Raw genomic sequence first — 19,604 nt, forward strand, 5'->3', positions numbered from 1 at the left:
TAAACTTGGATCATGGGAGATTTATGAGCAAATATTTTCAATAAAAAATATTTATTTTACAAGTTGACATGTATGTGTTCTTCTTGTTGATGGGAAGGAAACTTTCCTTCTCTTTTTTCATGTGAGCATTCATCGATATGGATGAATTCATCACATGTTGTGTAATATTCTCACCAGTTTTTCTATAGTAGTATACTATAGTTTAGATTTGACTCTCACTTTTGTATACCATACTTCGTTTCATAACTAATACTCCCTCCATTTCATTATAGTTGAGGCGAACTTTTTCAGCACGGAGTTTTAGAAAGTAATGTTGGGTGTATTAAATAAATAGATAAAAAAAGTAAGAGAGAAGAAAAGGTAGAGAGAATAAAGTATAAAGTGAACAAAGTAGAGAAAATAAAGTAAGAGACAGAAAGAGAAAAAAGTTACCATACAAGGAAATGACTCAACTATAAAGAAACATCCCGAAATGGTAAAATGACTCAACTATAGTGAAATGGAGGGAATACTACTTCTACTATATCACCTGTATGTGTGCACGTGAATTCTCTGCTTCTTCTGTAACACGTAGAATGTGCCCGATGAAACATAATACGAGAATGAAAAACGAGACAAGTAGAAGAGACAACATACTTCAATGGTAGCACAATGTATACATTTTTCTAAACATATCAAGTTCTTCTTAAATTCCAAATTCCAATTGCGTTCTATTTTGTTTTACATATTGAGATGACTTCTTCTCTTAAATTGCAAAAAGAGCCCTTAAGGTTTAGTGCATTTACACAACTCACTACACCTTATGACTATCTTCAATATTTATCCCTAAAGATGACTAGATTTTTATTATCCAAATAACACCATAGAAAATTCAAGCACAAGGAAAAATAATAAAATAAGAAGTACTCCCTCCGTCCCCTTGGAGATAACCCACTTTCCTTTTTAGTTTGTCCCAACTAAGATGACCCGTTACTTAAAATGGAAACACATTTATCTCTACTTTATTCCTCTCTCTTACTTTACTCTCTCCTCTCAACACACAAAATAAATTTGCATAAAATCCCATGGCATCCAAGAAAGAGGTCATCTTCCCTGGGACGGAGGGAGTACTGTAAATAAATAAAAAGGACCAAATATTTCTAAAGCTTGACATTAATGGGGTGAAAATACAATTATACAAAACATAAGTCTCTATTTACAATATAATAAAAAACGAAGAAGAATAATCCTTCACAAAATCGATAATGGCTTTTCCCCAAAATAGTCAGATTGGGCTTTCCCCACTTTCAAATCTTCCCCCAATCTTGTCAAATTTGTTGAATTAGGGTTCAGCCCAGCTGTCAAATTTCGGATTTTCACTCAATTGGGGGTGGTGACAAGAGTAATTCGAGTGGCCAATGCGATTTATTTCGTCGGAATTCTTGGGTTTTTTCGGTGATTTCTTCTGTTAATACCGAAAAAGACTCGAGCTTTCATCAATGTCGTGGGCTGGCACTGAAGATGTCTATCTCTCGACTTCCCTAGCTAGCTATCTTGACAGTGAGTTTCTTCTTTTGCTTTTGTTTTTTCAGAAAAAAATAATTTAATTGGGAATTTGATGGTTAATTGTGTTTTAATTCGAGTGAAATTGTGTGACTTGTTGAAATCTGAATTTGGATTTATTTTTGTATTGGTTGAGCTGTTGAATTTGCTGTTTTGTGATGGAATTGTTGAGTTGTAAATAGTGTGTGAAGTGTTGGAAGATATATGAGATTGATTTGCATCAATGTGGTTTATCTCTGATTTAAAGGTTGTGGATTGTGTATGTAAATATAGTGGCATTATTTTCCACAGTTTAAGAGGTGATTTGGTTGGGAATAATTGTTACGAATAAATGCTGTGAACGAACGGTTTCTTGGGTAATTTGGCTCGTGTGAACGTAGTTACTAGCGTTTAGCGGAATTGGTTGGTGCACGAGAACTTGAAATAACGAAAGATAGTAGTGCTAGTTCTTTAGAATGTATAGAGAAGGCAGTTTGATATCGTTCTCTAACAATTTAGACCGGTTAAGGACAAGGCACACTCCGAGTCTGCGTTTCTGTCCCTAAAATTCCATGTTTTTCTAAGACACTGAAATGAGATTGAAAAGGCGAGTCTGTGATTTTGCTCTGTCTTAGGTTCGAAAATTGTGAGTCTGACGGATTTTTTATAGCTAAAAACAACTAACAAGCGTCGAGTTGTGCCTTTCTAATCTTTTCACTTATATGCCATATTACACATTTATTTCATTTTCGTAACAGTCCTTGTGATATAGTCTGATGATTCATGATTTGTTATCTAGTTCTAGTTTGAATACGGAAATCCTTTAGCTATATTATCTGCCTAATGTAAAATACATTGTATTTGTATAAACTATAATGTCACGCTTGTTCTTACCTTTTGACTTGAAAATTTTCATTCCACAGAGAAGCTTCTTGTATTACTTCGAGATGGCCGGAAGCTATTAGGGATCCTTCGCTCCTTTGACCAGTTTGGTACGGCTGTGAATTCACCATAGAATCTGCCCGCAACGCCTCTAACAAATCTTGATATCTTATTTGTAGCTAATGCTGTCCTAGAGGGCGCGTGTGAGCGTGTTATTGTAGGCGAGCTTTATTGCGATATACCCCTGGGTCTGTACATAATCCGTGGAGAAAATGTCGTCTTGATTGGTGAGCTGGTACGTGCATTTAAACTCTGCAGAAATCGCTTTCTCCATTTCCCACTTCTCGTTGTAATTTGCCTACACGATCATGGTTGGTTAGGAAATGAACAAGGATGAGCTTCCATCTCACATGACCCGCGTTTCATCAGCTGAGATAAAGAGGGTAAAGCTTCAGTCTTGATATCTACTGACGTCTCGTTTAGTTAACATCCCTCTTTGTGCAGGCGCAGAAGGCAGAAAGGGAGGCTTCGGAGCTCAAGGGTATGATGATAAAGAGGATGGACTTTCTTGATATGGATTGATTTTTTCGGCAATCCAGTTCATTCGTTGTGCTCCAATGCCGGGCTCTGCAAATATTGTCGCGGATGCTGGCCTTTTGGAAGTGGAGATTCGTGCCTCTGCCCTCGTGGTACTTGGGCGAACCTCGCGCGATAAAAAAAGCCCGAATTCTTCTGTAGCATGATAAAAAAAAAAGCCCAAAATCTGCGGATAATGTATAGACAAAGCTGATGAAATTGCATTGGAAGTTTATTGTTCATTTCATCTGTTGATAATTATCTTTTAATTTGTGTTTTATTAGAATTTTACATTTAATTTAATTCGATACAATGTAGTATCTTTCAATCAAAAGTAAATTTACTTTCCAATATGATAAAGAACTATCGGGTAGCTCAAACAAGTGAAAAAAATAAAACCAATAAATCACTGTACATTTGTAACTAAAAATGAAATTCTAGGAAATTATAATTAACTGCTAAAATCCTAAAACATATTACAAATGATAATAAAAGACAAAGAATCATGGTTGTTAAATGTAAAAAAATTAAAACACTAACACCAAAGGAAACACGGATATATTTTAGTATTAATTATTTTATTACTACGGACGGAAATTTACGAAGAGAGGATTTTGGCGAGTTAATAATTAACTTAATTTATTTAGAATAATAGAAACCCAAAGTTTAAGTCATTATTTTCGTTGACTTCTTTTAAGGATATTGATAAAGTCAATTATAAAATTATAAAGGAAACACGCGGATAAAAATTAAAATGTACATAATTGTACGTACATAACCGAACTTTTTTTTTTAACATTTTACATTGAAAATTGTTTTATAAACATTAATTAATTTAAAATAATTCTCATACTACTCATTTTGCAACACTTCAATTTTTTTTTAACTTTTACTTAAATATTTGTATATTTAAGCAAAAAAATACTTCTTCGTAAATATTGTATAACTAATTCAAATCAAGCTGAAATCATGTTACAATTCGACATAAAATTTCTATATCACTTCTTATTTAATAGTACTATACAGTTTTATTGATAAATTGGGCCTTTACCACAAAATACGCGCACATATATAAACACAAGAAAGAGAGGAAAATTTAAATCAAAGACCGACATATCAGTAAACTTAGGACTCGTTTGATAAAAAAGATGGGATATGAGAAGATATGTAAAACAAGATAAGAAATACGGGCTTCGTGTCAAGATATGCAAAGATATGATTTTTTCCCGTTGTTGTTTGATAGAAAAGAAATTATTTAAATTTGTATTGTATATTAAATAACATGACTTAACTTGACAAATTGGTGGGATACATAAACAAGGTTAATGTTATAATTTTGGTAAGATTAGATAGGGTCTGGTCTTATATTGGGCTTTGAGTTAAACTTAACTATGATATCAAACAATTAGAAATATCCATATATAATTTTCTATCTTGGTATTACTAACTTATCAAACATGCCCTTAGTAGCAAGTAAATTCATTTATCTCAGAGATAAAGAATAATAGACGATCAAAGTTTAAGTCATTGTTTAATTATTCATTTAATAACCAAAACAATTAAATATCATTGCTATAAATACTTTCAATTTTGGACTATTTTAAAAATTAAATTATAAAATAATATACTACATCCTATAATTAAATAAACAAGGAAGATTGTTATCCAAAATATCAGGGGATTTAGGGCGAAACACATGAAAAGAACAAAGATACCATAAATAGTTAAGATAAGATATACTTAGATTCCAAATTTTGAATAAATAAGGAAATAAAGTTTAAAAATTAACTGTATTCATATTATATCTTATCGAAATAACATAAAATACTACTAGAATCTAAAAAAAAAAATAATTATGCAAAAAAATCAAGGGCGGATAAAACCTATATAAACTGAGGAAGCCGACTCCACATTGAGATAGATTGTATAAACATTGAGAGAGAAAAAAAAAGCAATCATGTTTCCGATTGATGAGTTCGTACCGACCGCGGAGATGCTGAACGCAAAGACGTTTCCGAGAGGAATTCAGTTCAAGCCGAGCGGGGAGCAGCTGATCGAAGACTTCCTGCTGCCGTGGGCCAAGGGAGAGAAGCTCGAATGGGAAGGCATCGTCGAGAAGCAGATGTACGGCGAGAACTTCCCGTGCGAGCCGTGGAAGGTCTTCAGCGACATCGAGTCGGCTTATCACTCGAGGATGGAGGAAAAGGACGCGATCAAGTACACAGTCTACGCATTCACAAAGCTGATTAGGCCTTCGAATTCGAAGAGGGTTTCTAGAAGGGCCGGGGAGGGCACGTGGGACGGCCAGACGGGCCCCAGGAAGATCCAAAACTCCGAAACCGGATGCATCGTCGGCCAGTCGAAGATGCTCACGTACGTGCACAGAGGCGAGGCGGACGTCGGGCATTGGACGTTGCACGAGTATTGCCTCAGCAGTGAGTCTGTTAAGAAGAGCGGAAGGTCAAACGCGGCCGATTTCGTCGTGTGTAAGGTCACCAAAACGGTCAAGAAGAAGCCAATCGAAGCTCACGTTCCGGTTCCAGTTCCAATTCAAATTCCGGCCTCCCCGACTGTATCAATGAAGAGGGGGGCGGAGGTCGATCTTCTTCGAAATGGAGAGGATTCGGATATGAAGAGACTGAAATTCGACGGCGGAGAATTTTCAGGTGCTAGGCCTGACTGGATGAAGGAGTATGGAGATATGTTCCCTTCTGAATTTCACCAACTAATGGAGGCAGAGACGGTAATTTTATATATATTGTTTTATAATTTTCTTTTACGAGTTTTCAATTTTATCCAAATTTTACATAAATCGCTATATAAATTTTTTTTCTGCGTCCGCCCCTGCAGGCAAATGAAGCTCCATTTGCAAACCCCGGTGTTTTTTCGACTTTGGAGCCGTACTATAGTGGTTATGAAGCTCTTCCAGTTCCAGTTCCAGTTCCGGCCTCCGAGACCATGTCGATGAAGAGGGCGGCAGAGGTTGATCTTCTAAATGAAGAAGATTCAGATCTTCTTATTGACTTGAAGCAATTAGAAGATATGTTGGGCTTCTAAATTTAGCAATGAATTTTCACCATTTTGATTTGAATTTGTAATAACATTACTGTAGTAGTATATTTTTATGCGGTGTACATGTTTTGGAAAGAATAATTAAATTGTTAGTAATCAAATATCGATAGTTATTTTTTTGGACCGATTAATTAACAACTTAGTTATTCCCAATTTTTAAGTTCATATAAATTTTTTTTATTTTAAATTTAAAGAAATAGTCTTCTCTCCAATTAGGTATATATATATAGTTACTTCATTCCCAATTAGGAGTAACTTTATTAAAAGTTTATGTTTAATTTATTGTACTATTTAGTAAAGCCATGTCCATTGGGCCGAGATACTGAATCCCATAGAAGGACTTCAAGCCCAACAAAGTAAAGCCCAAACATTTGAAAAGCCCGATCCAACAGGTTTTATATCAAAACTGCAATTAGACTAGCACACTCAACTAGTTTACATGGATAAGCACATATTGATGATCATTGAATGCTTTCACAATGTTCCAGTTGAATTGTGATTTTTGTTCAACGTGCTTTGTTTTGTTTTGTTTTGTTTCGATGGCTAGATGCATCGGTACATGTCACGTGTATATGTATTATGCAGGCCGAGTTTTCTATATGAATGACCTATATAATCTCAAACGTCCATCCTGATGAGTGATTATATATATACCCAGACCCTGGTGGGCTGAAGCTCATTGCTTCGCCCACCAAGGTATAGTTAATAGGGCGTGAAGAAAAATGGGAGGGACAACATTAGATGTTATACGGTATAACACTTGGTGAAGATAAATGTGCGGAATTTTTATGTGAAATTGTCCATTGAGATAGGTCAAGATTTTACATTTAATTTAATTTACTGTATTGTGTAAGTTTACTTTTCAATATAAGCAAGAACTATCGGATAGCTTAAACAAGTAAAAAAACAAATTCTATAAATCAATTTACAATTTGTAACTAACAATTAACATTTAAATTTTAGGAAATTATATCCAAGTATGAAATAACATTAATTAAACCTATTATAAATGATACTCCCCCCTACCCTAATACTTGTATACTTTGGTTCTGGCGTGAGTGTATAGAAATGTAAAGAAAAATGGACTGAAAATGTTAGTGGAAAGACATCGGCAGATGTAGATCTTCTAGATGACGTTTATTGACGTCCATGATTAAATGAGATATTTATTGACGGATGAATGAAAAATAAAAAATGAGATATTTTATGGATCACATATTTTACTCCGAGCTTCACTTTTGTTTATTTTATGTTAATTAATGAGATTGATAGCATAATAAAATATACAATTAGCTAATGACCTTTCTCAAGTTGAGCAATATACCATTTATCTAATTAGCAAACCATCGAACAGATTAATAATTAAACGTCGTGATCATTATTAAATTAAATTATTTATTTAAATTAATAATCTTATCCAAATAGCAAAAAATACTACTAGAATCCAAAAAAAAAAGGAAATTTATGATCTGTAAAATCATGGGTTACGCGCGAAATCTATAATTTAAAACTAACACATAAAACCTATATAAACGTGTTACCGATTGGAAGAGAGAGAAAAGATTGAGAGAGAAAAAAGTAAAAAATACTACTAGAATCTAAAAGAAAGGAAATTAATTATCAAAAAATATAGGGATTACGCGCGAAACTAACACAGATTCTATAATTTAAATAAATTAAAACTAACACATAAACCCTCTACGGCTATACAATGTGTAACACTATATATTAAGCTTTGATTAATAAATTAATAAAATAACAGCTTTGATTAATTTATAAATTATTAAGCAAAATATATTAAGCGGATAAATCACTCATACAATTTCTTGAAAAAATTACCATAAATACAACTCTAAGTACAACTCGAAACACATGAAATTGTACATATATGGTAACTAAAATCTATATATTATCCCGATTCCGAAGATGAAGCTAACATCTCTAACCCTTGAAAACAAGAAATATTACAATATAAATTAAATATGTTACATTGAATATAACACTTGCAAACAAGAGCATACGTACAAAGCAAACACGAGAGAGAAAGAAAGAAAAGCAATCATGTTCATGTTTCCGATTGGAATGGAGTTCAATCCGACCGGTGAGCAGCTGATCGAAGCCTACCTGCTGCCGTGGGCCAAGGGAGAGAAGCTCGAATGGGAAGGCATCGTCGAGAAGCAGATGTACGGCGAGAACACCCCGTGCGAGCCGTGGAAGGTCTTCAGCGACATCGAGTCGGCTTTTCACTCGAAGACCGAGGAGAAGGGCGCGATCAGGTACACCATCCACGCCTTCACAAAGCTTATTAGGCCTTCGAATTCGAAGAGGGTTTCCAGAAGGGCCGGGAAGGGCACGTGGGACGGCCAGACGGGCCCCAAGAAGATCCAAAACTCCGACACCGGATGCATCATTGGGCAATCAAAGATGCTAACGTTCAATCACTCAGGCAAGGCGGACGTCGGGGTCGGTCATTGGATACTGCATGAGTATTCTCTTAGTGAGGAATCGGTTAAGAAGAGCGGCCGAGCAAACGCAGCCGATCTCGTCGTGTGTAAGATCACTAAAGTTGTCAAGAAGAAGGACAAATCCGATCACAACACAAATCAGGTATTTTAGGTTTATTTTTTAGTAATTTCTTGGAACTTATCACGTATCATAACCTAATTTTCTTGGAACTTTTTACGTATCATAATCTAATTTTTTTGTGAAGTTACCGGCGGCGATTGGTTACCGTGACTTTAATGATGCTATGGCTGTGCAATCAGAGTCGAATGGCGAGAGTTGCAATCTTGTGAGATTCGCGCCGAAAACAAATGAGGTACTTATTTTTTTTTTTTAATTATTTTTTTTAGGGTTTATATATTTGTGCAAATTGTTACTCAATTTTTTTTTTCCTGCGTTTTGCTTAGGGAATTTTTAACGGTGACTATCAAGTCCAATGTGCGCAACCAGAATCGTACGACGATGGTTCAAATTATGAAAGATTTGCACCGGACACATATCAGGTACTTATTTTAATTATATTAGAGTGTGGAAATTTATACAAATCAGGTATTTAGGTTTATTTTTTTTAGTAATTTCTTGGAACTTTTTACGTATTATAACCTAATTTTCTTGGAACTTTTTACATATCATAATCTGTTTTTTTTGTGAAGTCACCGGCGGCGATTGGTTACGGTGACTGTAATGATGCTATGGCTATGCAACCGGAGTCAAATTGCGAGAGTTGCAATTTTGTGAGATTCGCGCCGGAAACAAATGAGGTACTTATTTTTTGAATAATTGATTTTAGGGTTTACAAATTTGTGCAAATTGTTACTCAACTTTTTTTTCCTGCGTTTTCCTCTGGGAATTTTTAACGGCGATTATCAAGTCCAATGTGCACAACCAGAATCTGGGAATTTTTAACGGCGATTATCAAGTCCAATGTGCACAACCAGAATCGTACGACGATGGTTTAAATTATGAAAGATTTGTGCCGGACACGAATGAGGTACTTTTTTTTTTTATAATTATGTTAGAGTTAACAAATTTATGCAAATTGTTACGTAGTATACTAATAATTTTTTTAATGTGTTCAGCCTACAATTCCAGTTCCGGCCTCCCCGACTGTATCAATGAAGAGGGGGGCGGAGGTCGATCTTCTACGAAATGGAGAGGATTCGGATATGAAGAGACTGAAATTCGACGGCGGAGAATTTTCAGGTGCTAGGCCTGACTGGATGAAGGAGTATGGAGATATGTTCCCTTCTGAATTTCACCAACTAATGGAGGCAGAGACGGTAATTTTATATATATATTTTTTTATAATTTTCCTTTACGAGTTTTCAATTTTATCCAAATATTACATAAATTGCTTTCTAAATTTTTTTTCTGCGTCCGCCCCTGCAGTTGTTGCCACCGGCAAATGAAGCTCCATTTGCAAACCCCGGCGTTGTTCCGACTCTGGAGCCGTTCTACGGCGGTTACGAAGCTATTCCAGTTCCAGTTCCAGTTCCGGCCTCTGAGACTGTGTCGATGAAGAGGGCGGCCGAGGTTGATCTTCTAAAAGAAGAAGATTCAGATCTTCTTATTGACTTGAAGCAATTAGAAGATATGTTGGGCTTCTAAATTTAGCAATGAATTTTCACCATTTTTATTTGAATTTGTAATAACATTACTGTACTAGTATATTTTTATGCGGTGTACATATTTTGGAAAGAATAATTAAATTGTTAGTAATCAAATATCGATAGTTATTTTTTTGGACCGATTAATTAACAACTTCGTTATTCCCAATTTTTAAGTTCATATAAATTTTTTTATTTTAAATTTAAACAAATAGTCTTCTCTCCAATTAGGTATATATATAGTTACTTCATTCCCAATTAGGAGTAACTTTTTTTAAAAGTATGTTTAATTTTATAGCTATTTAGAGCATCCGCAGCGGTAAACACTTTCGTGCTCGTCCGTCCGTGCCGCTGAGCACCGCCTCGTCCGTCCGCTGATGGAGCGTGTCTGTCCGTGCCAGCGGTACGGCGCTGCTCTTAGCTAAGAGCACGTCCGTGCCGCTGATCAGCACACGTGGCGTCGCCTTATTTGCCAACGGCATAGCCGTTGGCTTATTTAATTTTTTTTTAAATGCGAAATTAATTAAAAAAAATGTTTTTAAATAAAAAAAAATATTTTTCCACTTCCCAAAAAAATATATCCGTTTTCTCCCCACTTTTAATTTATTTTTCAATTTTTTCCCCCAAAATTCACATTTTCATCTATGAATACTCCCATTTTCTCCCCACGTGTGTAATTTTTAATTTGTAGGATTTTAATTATGTATTTTTTTATTTTCTAGGATTTTAATTATGTATTTTTATTTTTTAGTATTTTAATTATGTAATTTTTATTTTTTAGGATTTTAATTATGTAATTTTTATTTTTTAATGTATTTTTATAATGTAGAAATGTTTTTAATAATTGGAGTATTTAAATTGAATAATAGAATGGTGGGACCCTTGAGCTTGTCCTTATCTAAGAGCACGGATGTGGGTGTTGTGCTCTTAGGTAAGGACAAGGAGTAAAAGTGGGTCCGGGCCCACTTCCGTGCTCTTAGCTAAGAGCACGGATGGGGATGCTCTTAGTAAAGCCATGTCCATTGGGCCGAGATACTGAATCCTAAAGAAGGACTTCAAGCCCAACAAAGTAAAGCCCAAACATTTGAAAAAGCCCGATCCAACAGGTTTTATTTCAAAAAGGCAATTAGACTAGAACACTCAACGTGATATGCGCATATTGATGATCGTTGAATACCTTCACAATGTTCCAGTTGAATTGTGATTTTTGATCAACGTGCTTTGTTTTGTTTTGTTTCGATGTCTAGATGCATCAGTACATGTCGCGTGTATATGTATTGAGTAGGTCGAGTTTTCTATATGAATGACCTATATAATCGCCTCATGTCCATCCTGATGAGTGATTATATATATACCCGGACCCTTGTGGGCCAAAACTCGTTGCTTCGCCTGCCAAGGTATAGTTAATAGGGCGTGAAGAAAAATGGGAGGGACAACATTAAATGTTATACGGTATAACACTTGGTGAAGATAAATGTGGGGAACTTTTATGTGAATGTCCATTGAGATAGGTCAAGATTTTACATTTAATTTAATTTACAGTATTGTCTTTCAATCAAAAGTAAGTTTACTTTTCAATATGAACAAGAACTATCGAATAGCTTAAACAAGTGAAAAAACAAATTCTATAAATCACTTTACATTTTGTAACTAACAATGAACAGTTAAATTTTAGGAAATTATATCCAAGTATGAAATAACATTAATTAAACCTATTATAAATGATACTCCCCCCTACCCTAATACTTGTATACTTTGGTTCTGGCGTGAGTTTTTAGAAATGTAAAAAAAAATGGGCTGAAAATGTTAGTGGAAAGACAACGGCAGATGTAGATCTTCCAGATGACGTTTATTGACGTCCATGATTAAATGAGACATTTATTGACGGATGAATGAAAAATAAGAAATGAGATATTTAATGGGATCACATATTTTACTCCGAGCTTCACTTTTGTTTATTTTATGTTAATTAATGAGATTGATAGCATAATAAAATATACAATTAGAAATCTATAATTGAAAATTAACACATAAAACCTATATAAATGTGTTACCGATTGGATGAGAGAGAAAATATTCAGAGAGAAAAAGCTAAAAACACTACTAGAATCTAAAAAAAAAGGAAATTAATTAATTATCCAAAAAATCTAGGGATTACGCGCGAAACTAACACAGATTCTATAATTTAAATAAATTAAAACTAACACATAAACCCTCTACGGCTATATAATGTGTAACACTATATATTAAGCTTTGATTAATAAATTAATAAAATAACAGCTTTGATTAATTTATAAATTATTAAGCAAAATATATTAAGCGGATAAATCACTCATACAATTTCTTGAAAAAATTACCATAAATACAACTCTAAGTACAACTCGAAACACATGAAATTGTACATATATGGTAACTAAAATCTATATATTATCCCGATTCCGAAGATGAAGCTAACATCTCTAACCCTTGAAAACAAGAAATATTACAATATAAATTAAATATGTTACATTGAATATAACACTTGCAAACAAGAGCATACGTACAAAGCAAACACGAGAGAGAAAGAAAGAAAAGCAATCATGTTCATGTTTCCGATTGGAATGGAGTTCAATCCGACCGGTGAGCAGCTGATCGAAGCCTACCTGCTGCCGTGGGCCAAGGGAGAGAAGCTCGAATGGGAAGGCATCGTCGAGAAGCAGATGTACGGCGAGAACACCCCGTGCGAGCCGTGGAAGGTCTTCAGCGACATCGAGTCGGCTTTTCACTCGAAGACCGAGGAGAAGGGCGCGATCAGGTACACCATCCACGCCTTCACAAAGCTTATTAGGCCTTCGAATTCGAAGAGGGTTTCCAGAAGGGCCGGGAAGGGCACGTGGGACGGCCAGACGGGCCCCAAGAAGATCCAAAACTCCGACACCGGATGCATCATTGGGCAATCAAAGATGCTAACGTTCAATCACTCAGGCAAGGCGGACGTCGGGGTCGGTCATTGGATACTGCATGAGTATTCTCTTAGTGAGGAATCGGTTAAGAAGAGCGGCCGAGCAAACGCAGCCGATCTCGTCGTGTGTAAGATCACTAAAGTTGTCAAGAAGAAGGACAAATCCGATCACAACACAAATCAGGTATTTTAGGTTTATTTTTTAGTAATTTCTTGGAACTTATCACGTATCATAACCTAATTTTCTTGGAACTTTTTACGTATCATAATCTAATTTTTTTGTGAAGTTACCGGCGGCGATTGGTTACCGTGACTTTAATGATGCTATGGCTGTGCAATCAGAGTCGAATGGCGAGAGTTGCAATCTTGTGAGATTCGCGCCGAAAACAAATGAGGTACTTATTTTTTTTTTTTAATTATTTTTTTAGGGTTTATATATTTGTGCAAATTGTTACTCAATTTTTTTTTTCCTGCGTTTTGCTTAGGGAATTTTTAACGGTGACTATCAAGTCCAATGTGCGCAACCAGAATCGTACGACGATGGTTCAAATTATGAAAGATTTGCACCGGACACATATCAGGTACTTATTTTAATTATATTAGAGTGTGGAAATTTATACAAATCAGGTATTTAGGTTTATTTTTTTTAGTAATTTCTTGGAACTTTTTACGTATTATAACCTAATTTTCTTGGAACTTTTTACATATCATAATCTGTTTTTTTTGTGAAGTCACCGGCGGCGATTGGTTACGGTGACTGTAATGATGCTATGGCTATGCAACCGGAGTCAAATTGCGAGAGTTGCAATTTTGTGAGATTCGCGCCGGAAACAAATGAGGTACTTATTTTTTGAATAATTGATTTTAGGGTTTACAAATTTGTGCAAATTGTTACTCAACTTTTTTTTCCTGCGTTTTCCTCTGGGAATTTTTAACGGCGATTATCAAGTCCAATGTGCACAACCAGAATCTGGGAATTTTTAACGGCGATTATCAAGTCCAATGTGCACAACCAGAATCGTACGACGATGGTTTAAATTATGAAAGATTTGTGCCGGACACGAATGAGGTACTTTTTTTTTTTATAATTATGTTAGAGTTAACAAATTTATGCAAATTGTTACGTAGTATACTAATAATTTTTTTAATGTGTTCAGCCTACAATTCCAGTTCCGGCCTCCCCGACTGTATCAATGAAGAGGGGGGCGGAGGTCGATCTTCTACGAAATGGAGAGGATTCGGATATGAAGAGACTGAAATTCGACGGCGGAGAATTTTCAGGTGCGAGGCCTGACTGGATGAAGGAGTATGGAGATATGTTCCCTTCTGAATTTCACCAACTAATGGAGGCAGAGACGGTAAATTTATATATATATTTTTTTATAATTTTCCTTTACGAGTTTTCAATTTTATCCAAATATTACATAAATTGCTTTCTAAATTTTTTTTCTGCGTCCGCCCCTGCAGTTGTTGCCACCGGCAAATGAAGCTCCATTTGCAAACCCCGGCGTTGTTCCGACTCTGGAGCCGTTCTACGGCGGTTACGAAGCTATTCCAGTTCCAGTTCCAGTTCCGGCCTCTGAGACTGTGTCGATGAAGAGGGCGGCCGAGGTTGATCTTCTAAAAGAAGAAGATTCAGATCTTCTTATTGACTTGAAGCAATTAGAAGATATGTTGGGCTTCTAAATTTAGCAATGAATTTTCACCATTTTTATTTGAATTTGTAATAACATTACTGTACTAGTATATTTTTATGCGGTGTACATATTTTGGAAAGAATAATTAAATTGTTAGTAATCAAATATCGATAGTTATTTTTTTGGACCGATTAATTAACAACTTCGTTATTCCCAATTTTTAAGTTCATATAAATTTTTTTATTTTAAATTTAAACAAATAGTCTTCTCTCCAATTAGGTATATATATAGTTACTTCATTCCCAATTAGGAGTAACTTTTTTTAAAAGTATGTTTAATTTTATAGCTATTTAGAGCATCCGCAGCGGTAAACACTTTCGTGCTCGTCCGTCCGTGCCGCTGAGCACCGCCTCGTCCGTCCGCTGATGGAGCGTGTCTGTCCGTGCCAGCGGTACGGCGCTGCTCTTAGCTAAGAGCACGTCCGTGCCGCTGATCAGCACACGTGGCGTCGCCTTATTTGCCAACGGCATAGCCGTTGGCTTATTTAATTTTTTTTTAAATGCGAAATTAATTAAAAAAAATGTTTTTAAATAAAAAAAAATATTTTTCCACTTCCCAAAAAAATATATCCGTTTTCTCCCCACTTTTAATTTATTTTTCAATTTTTTCCCCCAAAATTCACATTTTCATCTATGAATACTCCCATTTTCTCCCCACGTGTGTAATTTTTAATTTGTAGGATTTTAATTATGTATTTTTTTATTTTCTAGGATTTTAATTATGTATTTTTATTTTTTAGTATTTTAATTATGTAATTTTTATTTTTTAGGATTTTAATTATGTAATTTTTATTTTTTAATGTATTTTTATAATGTAGAAATGTTTTTAATAATTGGAGTATTTAAATTGAATAATAGAATGGTGGGACCCTTGAGCTTGTCCTTATCTAAGAGCACGGATGTGGGTGTTGTGCTCTTAGGTAAGGACAAGGAGTAAAAGTGGGTCCGGGCCCACTTCCGTGCTCTTAGCTAAGAGCACGGATGGGGATGCTCTTAGTAAAGCCATGTCCATTGGGCCGAGATACTGAATCCTAAAGAAGGACTTCAAGCCCAACAAAGTAAAGCCCAAACATTTGAAAAAGCCCGATCCAACAGGTTTTATTTCAAAAAGGCAATTAGACTAGAACACTCAACGTGATATGCGCATATTGATGATCGTTGAATACCTTCACAATGTTCCAGTTGAATTGTGATTTTTGATCAACGTGCTTTGTTTTGTTTTGTTTCGATGTCTAGATGCATCAGTACATGTCGCGTGTATATGTATTGAGTAGGTCGAGTTTTCTATATGAATGACCTATATAATCGCCTCATGTCCATCCTGATGAGTGATTATATATATACCCGGACCCTTGTGGGCCAAAACTCGTTGCTTCGCCTGCCAAGGTATAGTTAATAGGGCGTGAAGAAAAATGGGAGGGACAACATTAAATGTTATACGGTATAACACTTGGTGAAGATAAATGTGGGGAACTTTTATGTGAATGTCCATTGAGATAGGTCAAGATTTTACATTTAATTTAATTTACAGTATTGTCTTTCAATCAAAAGTAAGTTTACTTTTCAATATGAACAAGAACTATCGAATAGCTTAAACAAGTGAAAAAACAAATTCTATAAATCACTTTACATTTTGTAACTAACAATGAACAGTTAAATTTTAGGAAATTATATCCAAGTATGAAATAACATTAATTAAACCTATTATAAATGATACTCCCCCCTACCCTAATACTTGTATACTTTGGTTCTGGCGTGAGTTTTTAGAAATGTAAAAAAAAATGGGCTGAAAATGTTAGTGGAAAGACAACGGCAGATGTAGATCTTCCAGATGACGTTTATTGACGTCCATAATTAAATGAGACATTTATTGACGGATGAATGAAAAATAAGAAATGAGATATTTAATGGGATCACATATTTTACTCCGAGCTTCACTTTTGTTTATTTTATGTTAATTAATGAGATTGATAGCATAATAAAATATACAATTAGAAATCTATAATTCAAAATTAACACATAAAACCTATATAAATGTGTTACCGATTGGATGAGAGAGAAAATATTCAGAGAGAAAAAGCTAAAAACACTACTAGAATCTAAAAAAAAAGGAAATTAATTAATTATCCAAAAAATCTAGGGATTACGCGCGAAACTAACACAGATTCTATAATTTAAATAAATTAAAACTAACACATAAACCCTCTACGGCTATATAATGTGTAACACTATATATTAAGCTTTGATTAATAAATTAATAAAATAACAGCTTTGATTAATTTATAAATTATTAAGCAAAATATATTAAGCGGATAAATCACTCATACAATTTCTTGAAAAAATTACCATAAATACAACTCTAAGTACAACTCGAAACACATGAAATTGTACATATATGGTAACTAAAATCTATATATTATCCCGATTCCGAAGATGAAGCTAACATCTCTAACCCTTGAAAACAAGAAATATTACAATATAAATTAAATATGTTACATTGAATATAACACTTGCAAACAAGAGCATACGTACAAAGCAAACACGAGAGAGAAAGAAAGAAAAGCAATCATGTTCATGTTTCCGATTGGAATGGAGTTCAATCCGACCGGTGAGCAGCTGATCGAAGCCTACCTGCTGCCGTGGGCCAAGGGAGAGAAGCTCGAATGGGAAGGCATCGTCGAGAAGCAGATGTACGGCGAGAACACCCCGTGCGAGCCGTGGAAGGTCTTCAGCGACATCGAGTCGGCTTTTCACTCGAAGACCGAGGAGAAGGGCGCGATCAGGTACACCATCCACGCCTTCACAAAGCTTATTAGGCCTTCGAATTCGAAGAGGGTTTCCAGAAGGGCCGGGAAGGGCACGTGGGACGGCCAGACGGGCCCCAAGAAGATCCAAAACTCCGACACCGGATGCATCATTGGGCAATCAAAGATGCTAACGTTCAATCACTCAGGCAAGGCGGACGTCGGGGTCGGTCATTGGATACTGCATGAGTATTCTCTTAGTGAGGAATCGGTTAAGAAGAGCGGCCGAGCAAACGCAGCCGATCTCGTCGTGTGTAAGATCACTAAAGTTGTCAAGAAGAAGGACAAATCCGATCACAACACAAATCAGGTATTTTAGGTTTATTTTTTAGTAATTTCTTGGAACTTATCACGTATCATAACCTAATTTTCTTGGAACTTTTTACGTATCATAATCTAATTTTTTTGTGAAGTTACCGGCGGCGATTGGTTACCGTGACTTTAATGATGCTATGGCTGTGCAATCAGAGTCGAATGGCGAGAGTTGCAATCTTGTGAGATTCGCGCCGAAAACAAATGAGGTACTTATTTTTTTTTTTTAATTATTTTTTTTAGGGTTTATATATTTGTGCAAATTGTTACTCAATTTTTTTTTTCCTGCGTTTTGCTTAGGGAATTTTTAACGGTGACTATCAAGTCCAATGTGCGCAACCAGAATCGTACGACGATGGTTCAAATTATGAAAGATTTGCACCGGACACATATCAGGTACTTATTTTAATTATATTAGAGTGTGGAAATTTATACAAATCAGGTATTTAGGTTTATTTTTTTTAGTAATTTCTTGGAACTTTTTACGTATTATAACCTAATTTTCTTGGAACTTTTTACATATCATAATCTGTTTTTTTTGTGAAGTCACCGGCGGCGATTGGTTACGGTGACTGTAATGATGCTATGGCTATGCAACCGGAGTCAAATTGTGAGAGTTGCAATTTTGTGAGATTCGCGCCGGAAACAAATGAGGTACTTATTTTTTGAATAATTGATTTTAGGGTTTACAAATTTGTGCAAATTGTTACTCAACTTTTTTTTCCTGCGTTTTCCTTAGGGAATTTTTAACGGCGATTATCAAGTCCAATGTGCACAACCAGAATCGTACGACGATGGTTTAAATTATGAAAGATTTGTGCCGGACACGAATGAGGTACTTTTTTTTTTATAATTATGTTAGAGTTAACAAATTTATGCAAATTGTTACGTAGTATACTAATAATTTTTTTAATGTGTTCAGCCTACAATTCCAGTTCCGGCCTCCCCGACTGTATCAATGAAGAGGGGGGCGGAGGTCGATCTTCTACGAAATGGAGAGGATTCGGATATGAAGAGACTGAAATTCGACGGCGGAGAATTTTCAGGTGCTAGGCCTGACTGGATGAAGGAGTATGGAGATATGTTCCCTTCTGAATTTCACCAACTAATGGAGGCAGAGACGGTAATTTTATATATATATTTTTTTATAATTTTCCTTTACGAGTTTTCAATTTTATCCAAATATTACATAAATTGCTTTCTAAATTTTTTTTCTGCGTCCGCCCCTGCAGTTGTTGCCACCGGCAAATGAAGCTCCATTTGCAAACCCCGGCGTTGTTCCGACTCTGGAGCCGTTCTACGGCGGTTACGAAGCTATTCCAGTTCCAGTTCCAGTTCCGGCCTCTGAGACTGTGTCGATGAAGAGGGCGGCCGAGGTTGATCTTCTAAATGAAGAAGATTCAGATCTTCTTATTGACTTGAAGCAATTAGAAGATATGTTGGGCTTCTAAATTTAGCAATGAATTTTCACCATTTTTATTTGAATTTGTAATAACATTACTGTACTAGTATATTTTTATGCGGTGTACATATTTTGGAAAGAATAATTAAATTGTTAGTAATCAAATATCGATAGTTATTTTTTTGGACCGATTAATTAACAACTTCGTTATTCCCAATTTTTAAGTTCATATAAATTTTTTTATTTTAAATTTAAACAAATAGTCTTCTCTCCAATTAGGTATATATAT

The 19,604-nt window shown here is 35.3% G+C and overlaps 2 protein-coding genes and 1 pseudogene across 3 annotated transcripts; all 3 read left to right on the forward strand.

Moving 5' to 3' along the window:
• Nucleotides 1-1,237: 1,237 nt before the first annotated feature.
• On the forward strand, nucleotides 1,238-3,221 carry LOC125207411 (sm-like protein LSM1B). Of its 2 annotated transcripts, XM_048106738.2 has the most exons (5): nucleotides 1,238-1,539; nucleotides 2,445-2,513; nucleotides 2,583-2,698; nucleotides 2,784-2,846; nucleotides 2,908-3,221. In XM_048106738.2, the coding sequence occupies exons 1-5, from the start codon at nucleotides 1,479-1,481 to the stop codon at nucleotides 2,983-2,985; spliced, it is 387 nt and encodes a 128-aa protein (XP_047962695.2). In that variant the 5' UTR covers nucleotides 1,238-1,478; the 3' UTR covers nucleotides 2,986-3,221. The 2 variants fall into 2 exon arrangements, with proteins under 2 accessions (XP_047962695.2, XP_088916617.1); XM_089060491.1 differs by lacking the exon at nucleotides 2,784-2,846.
• A 4,905-nt stretch (nucleotides 3,222-8,126) lies between these two features.
• LOC148924018 (uncharacterized) lies at nucleotides 8,127-14,787 on the forward strand. Its single transcript, XM_089061659.1, has 9 exons — nucleotides 8,127-8,658; nucleotides 8,961-9,056; nucleotides 9,207-9,314; nucleotides 13,389-13,496; nucleotides 13,587-13,682; nucleotides 13,833-13,940; nucleotides 14,069-14,170; nucleotides 14,259-14,459; nucleotides 14,569-14,787. The coding sequence occupies exons 1-9, from the start codon at nucleotides 8,134-8,136 to the stop codon at nucleotides 14,785-14,787; spliced, it is 1,563 nt and encodes a 520-aa protein (XP_088917785.1). The 5' UTR covers nucleotides 8,127-8,133.
• Nucleotides 14,788-17,379: 2,592 nt separating this feature from the next.
• Nucleotides 17,380-19,364, forward strand: LOC148924019 (uncharacterized; annotated as a pseudogene).
• The last annotated feature ends 240 nt before the right edge of the window (nucleotides 19,365-19,604 follow it).

Source organism: Salvia hispanica, chromosome 6 (assembly GCF_029641045.1).
Source record: "Salvia hispanica isolate PSC_SH4W2 chromosome 6, Shi_PSC_v1, whole genome shotgun sequence".
In the NCBI taxonomy this organism is placed as follows: domain Eukaryota; kingdom Viridiplantae; phylum Streptophyta; class Magnoliopsida; order Lamiales; family Lamiaceae; genus Salvia; species Salvia hispanica.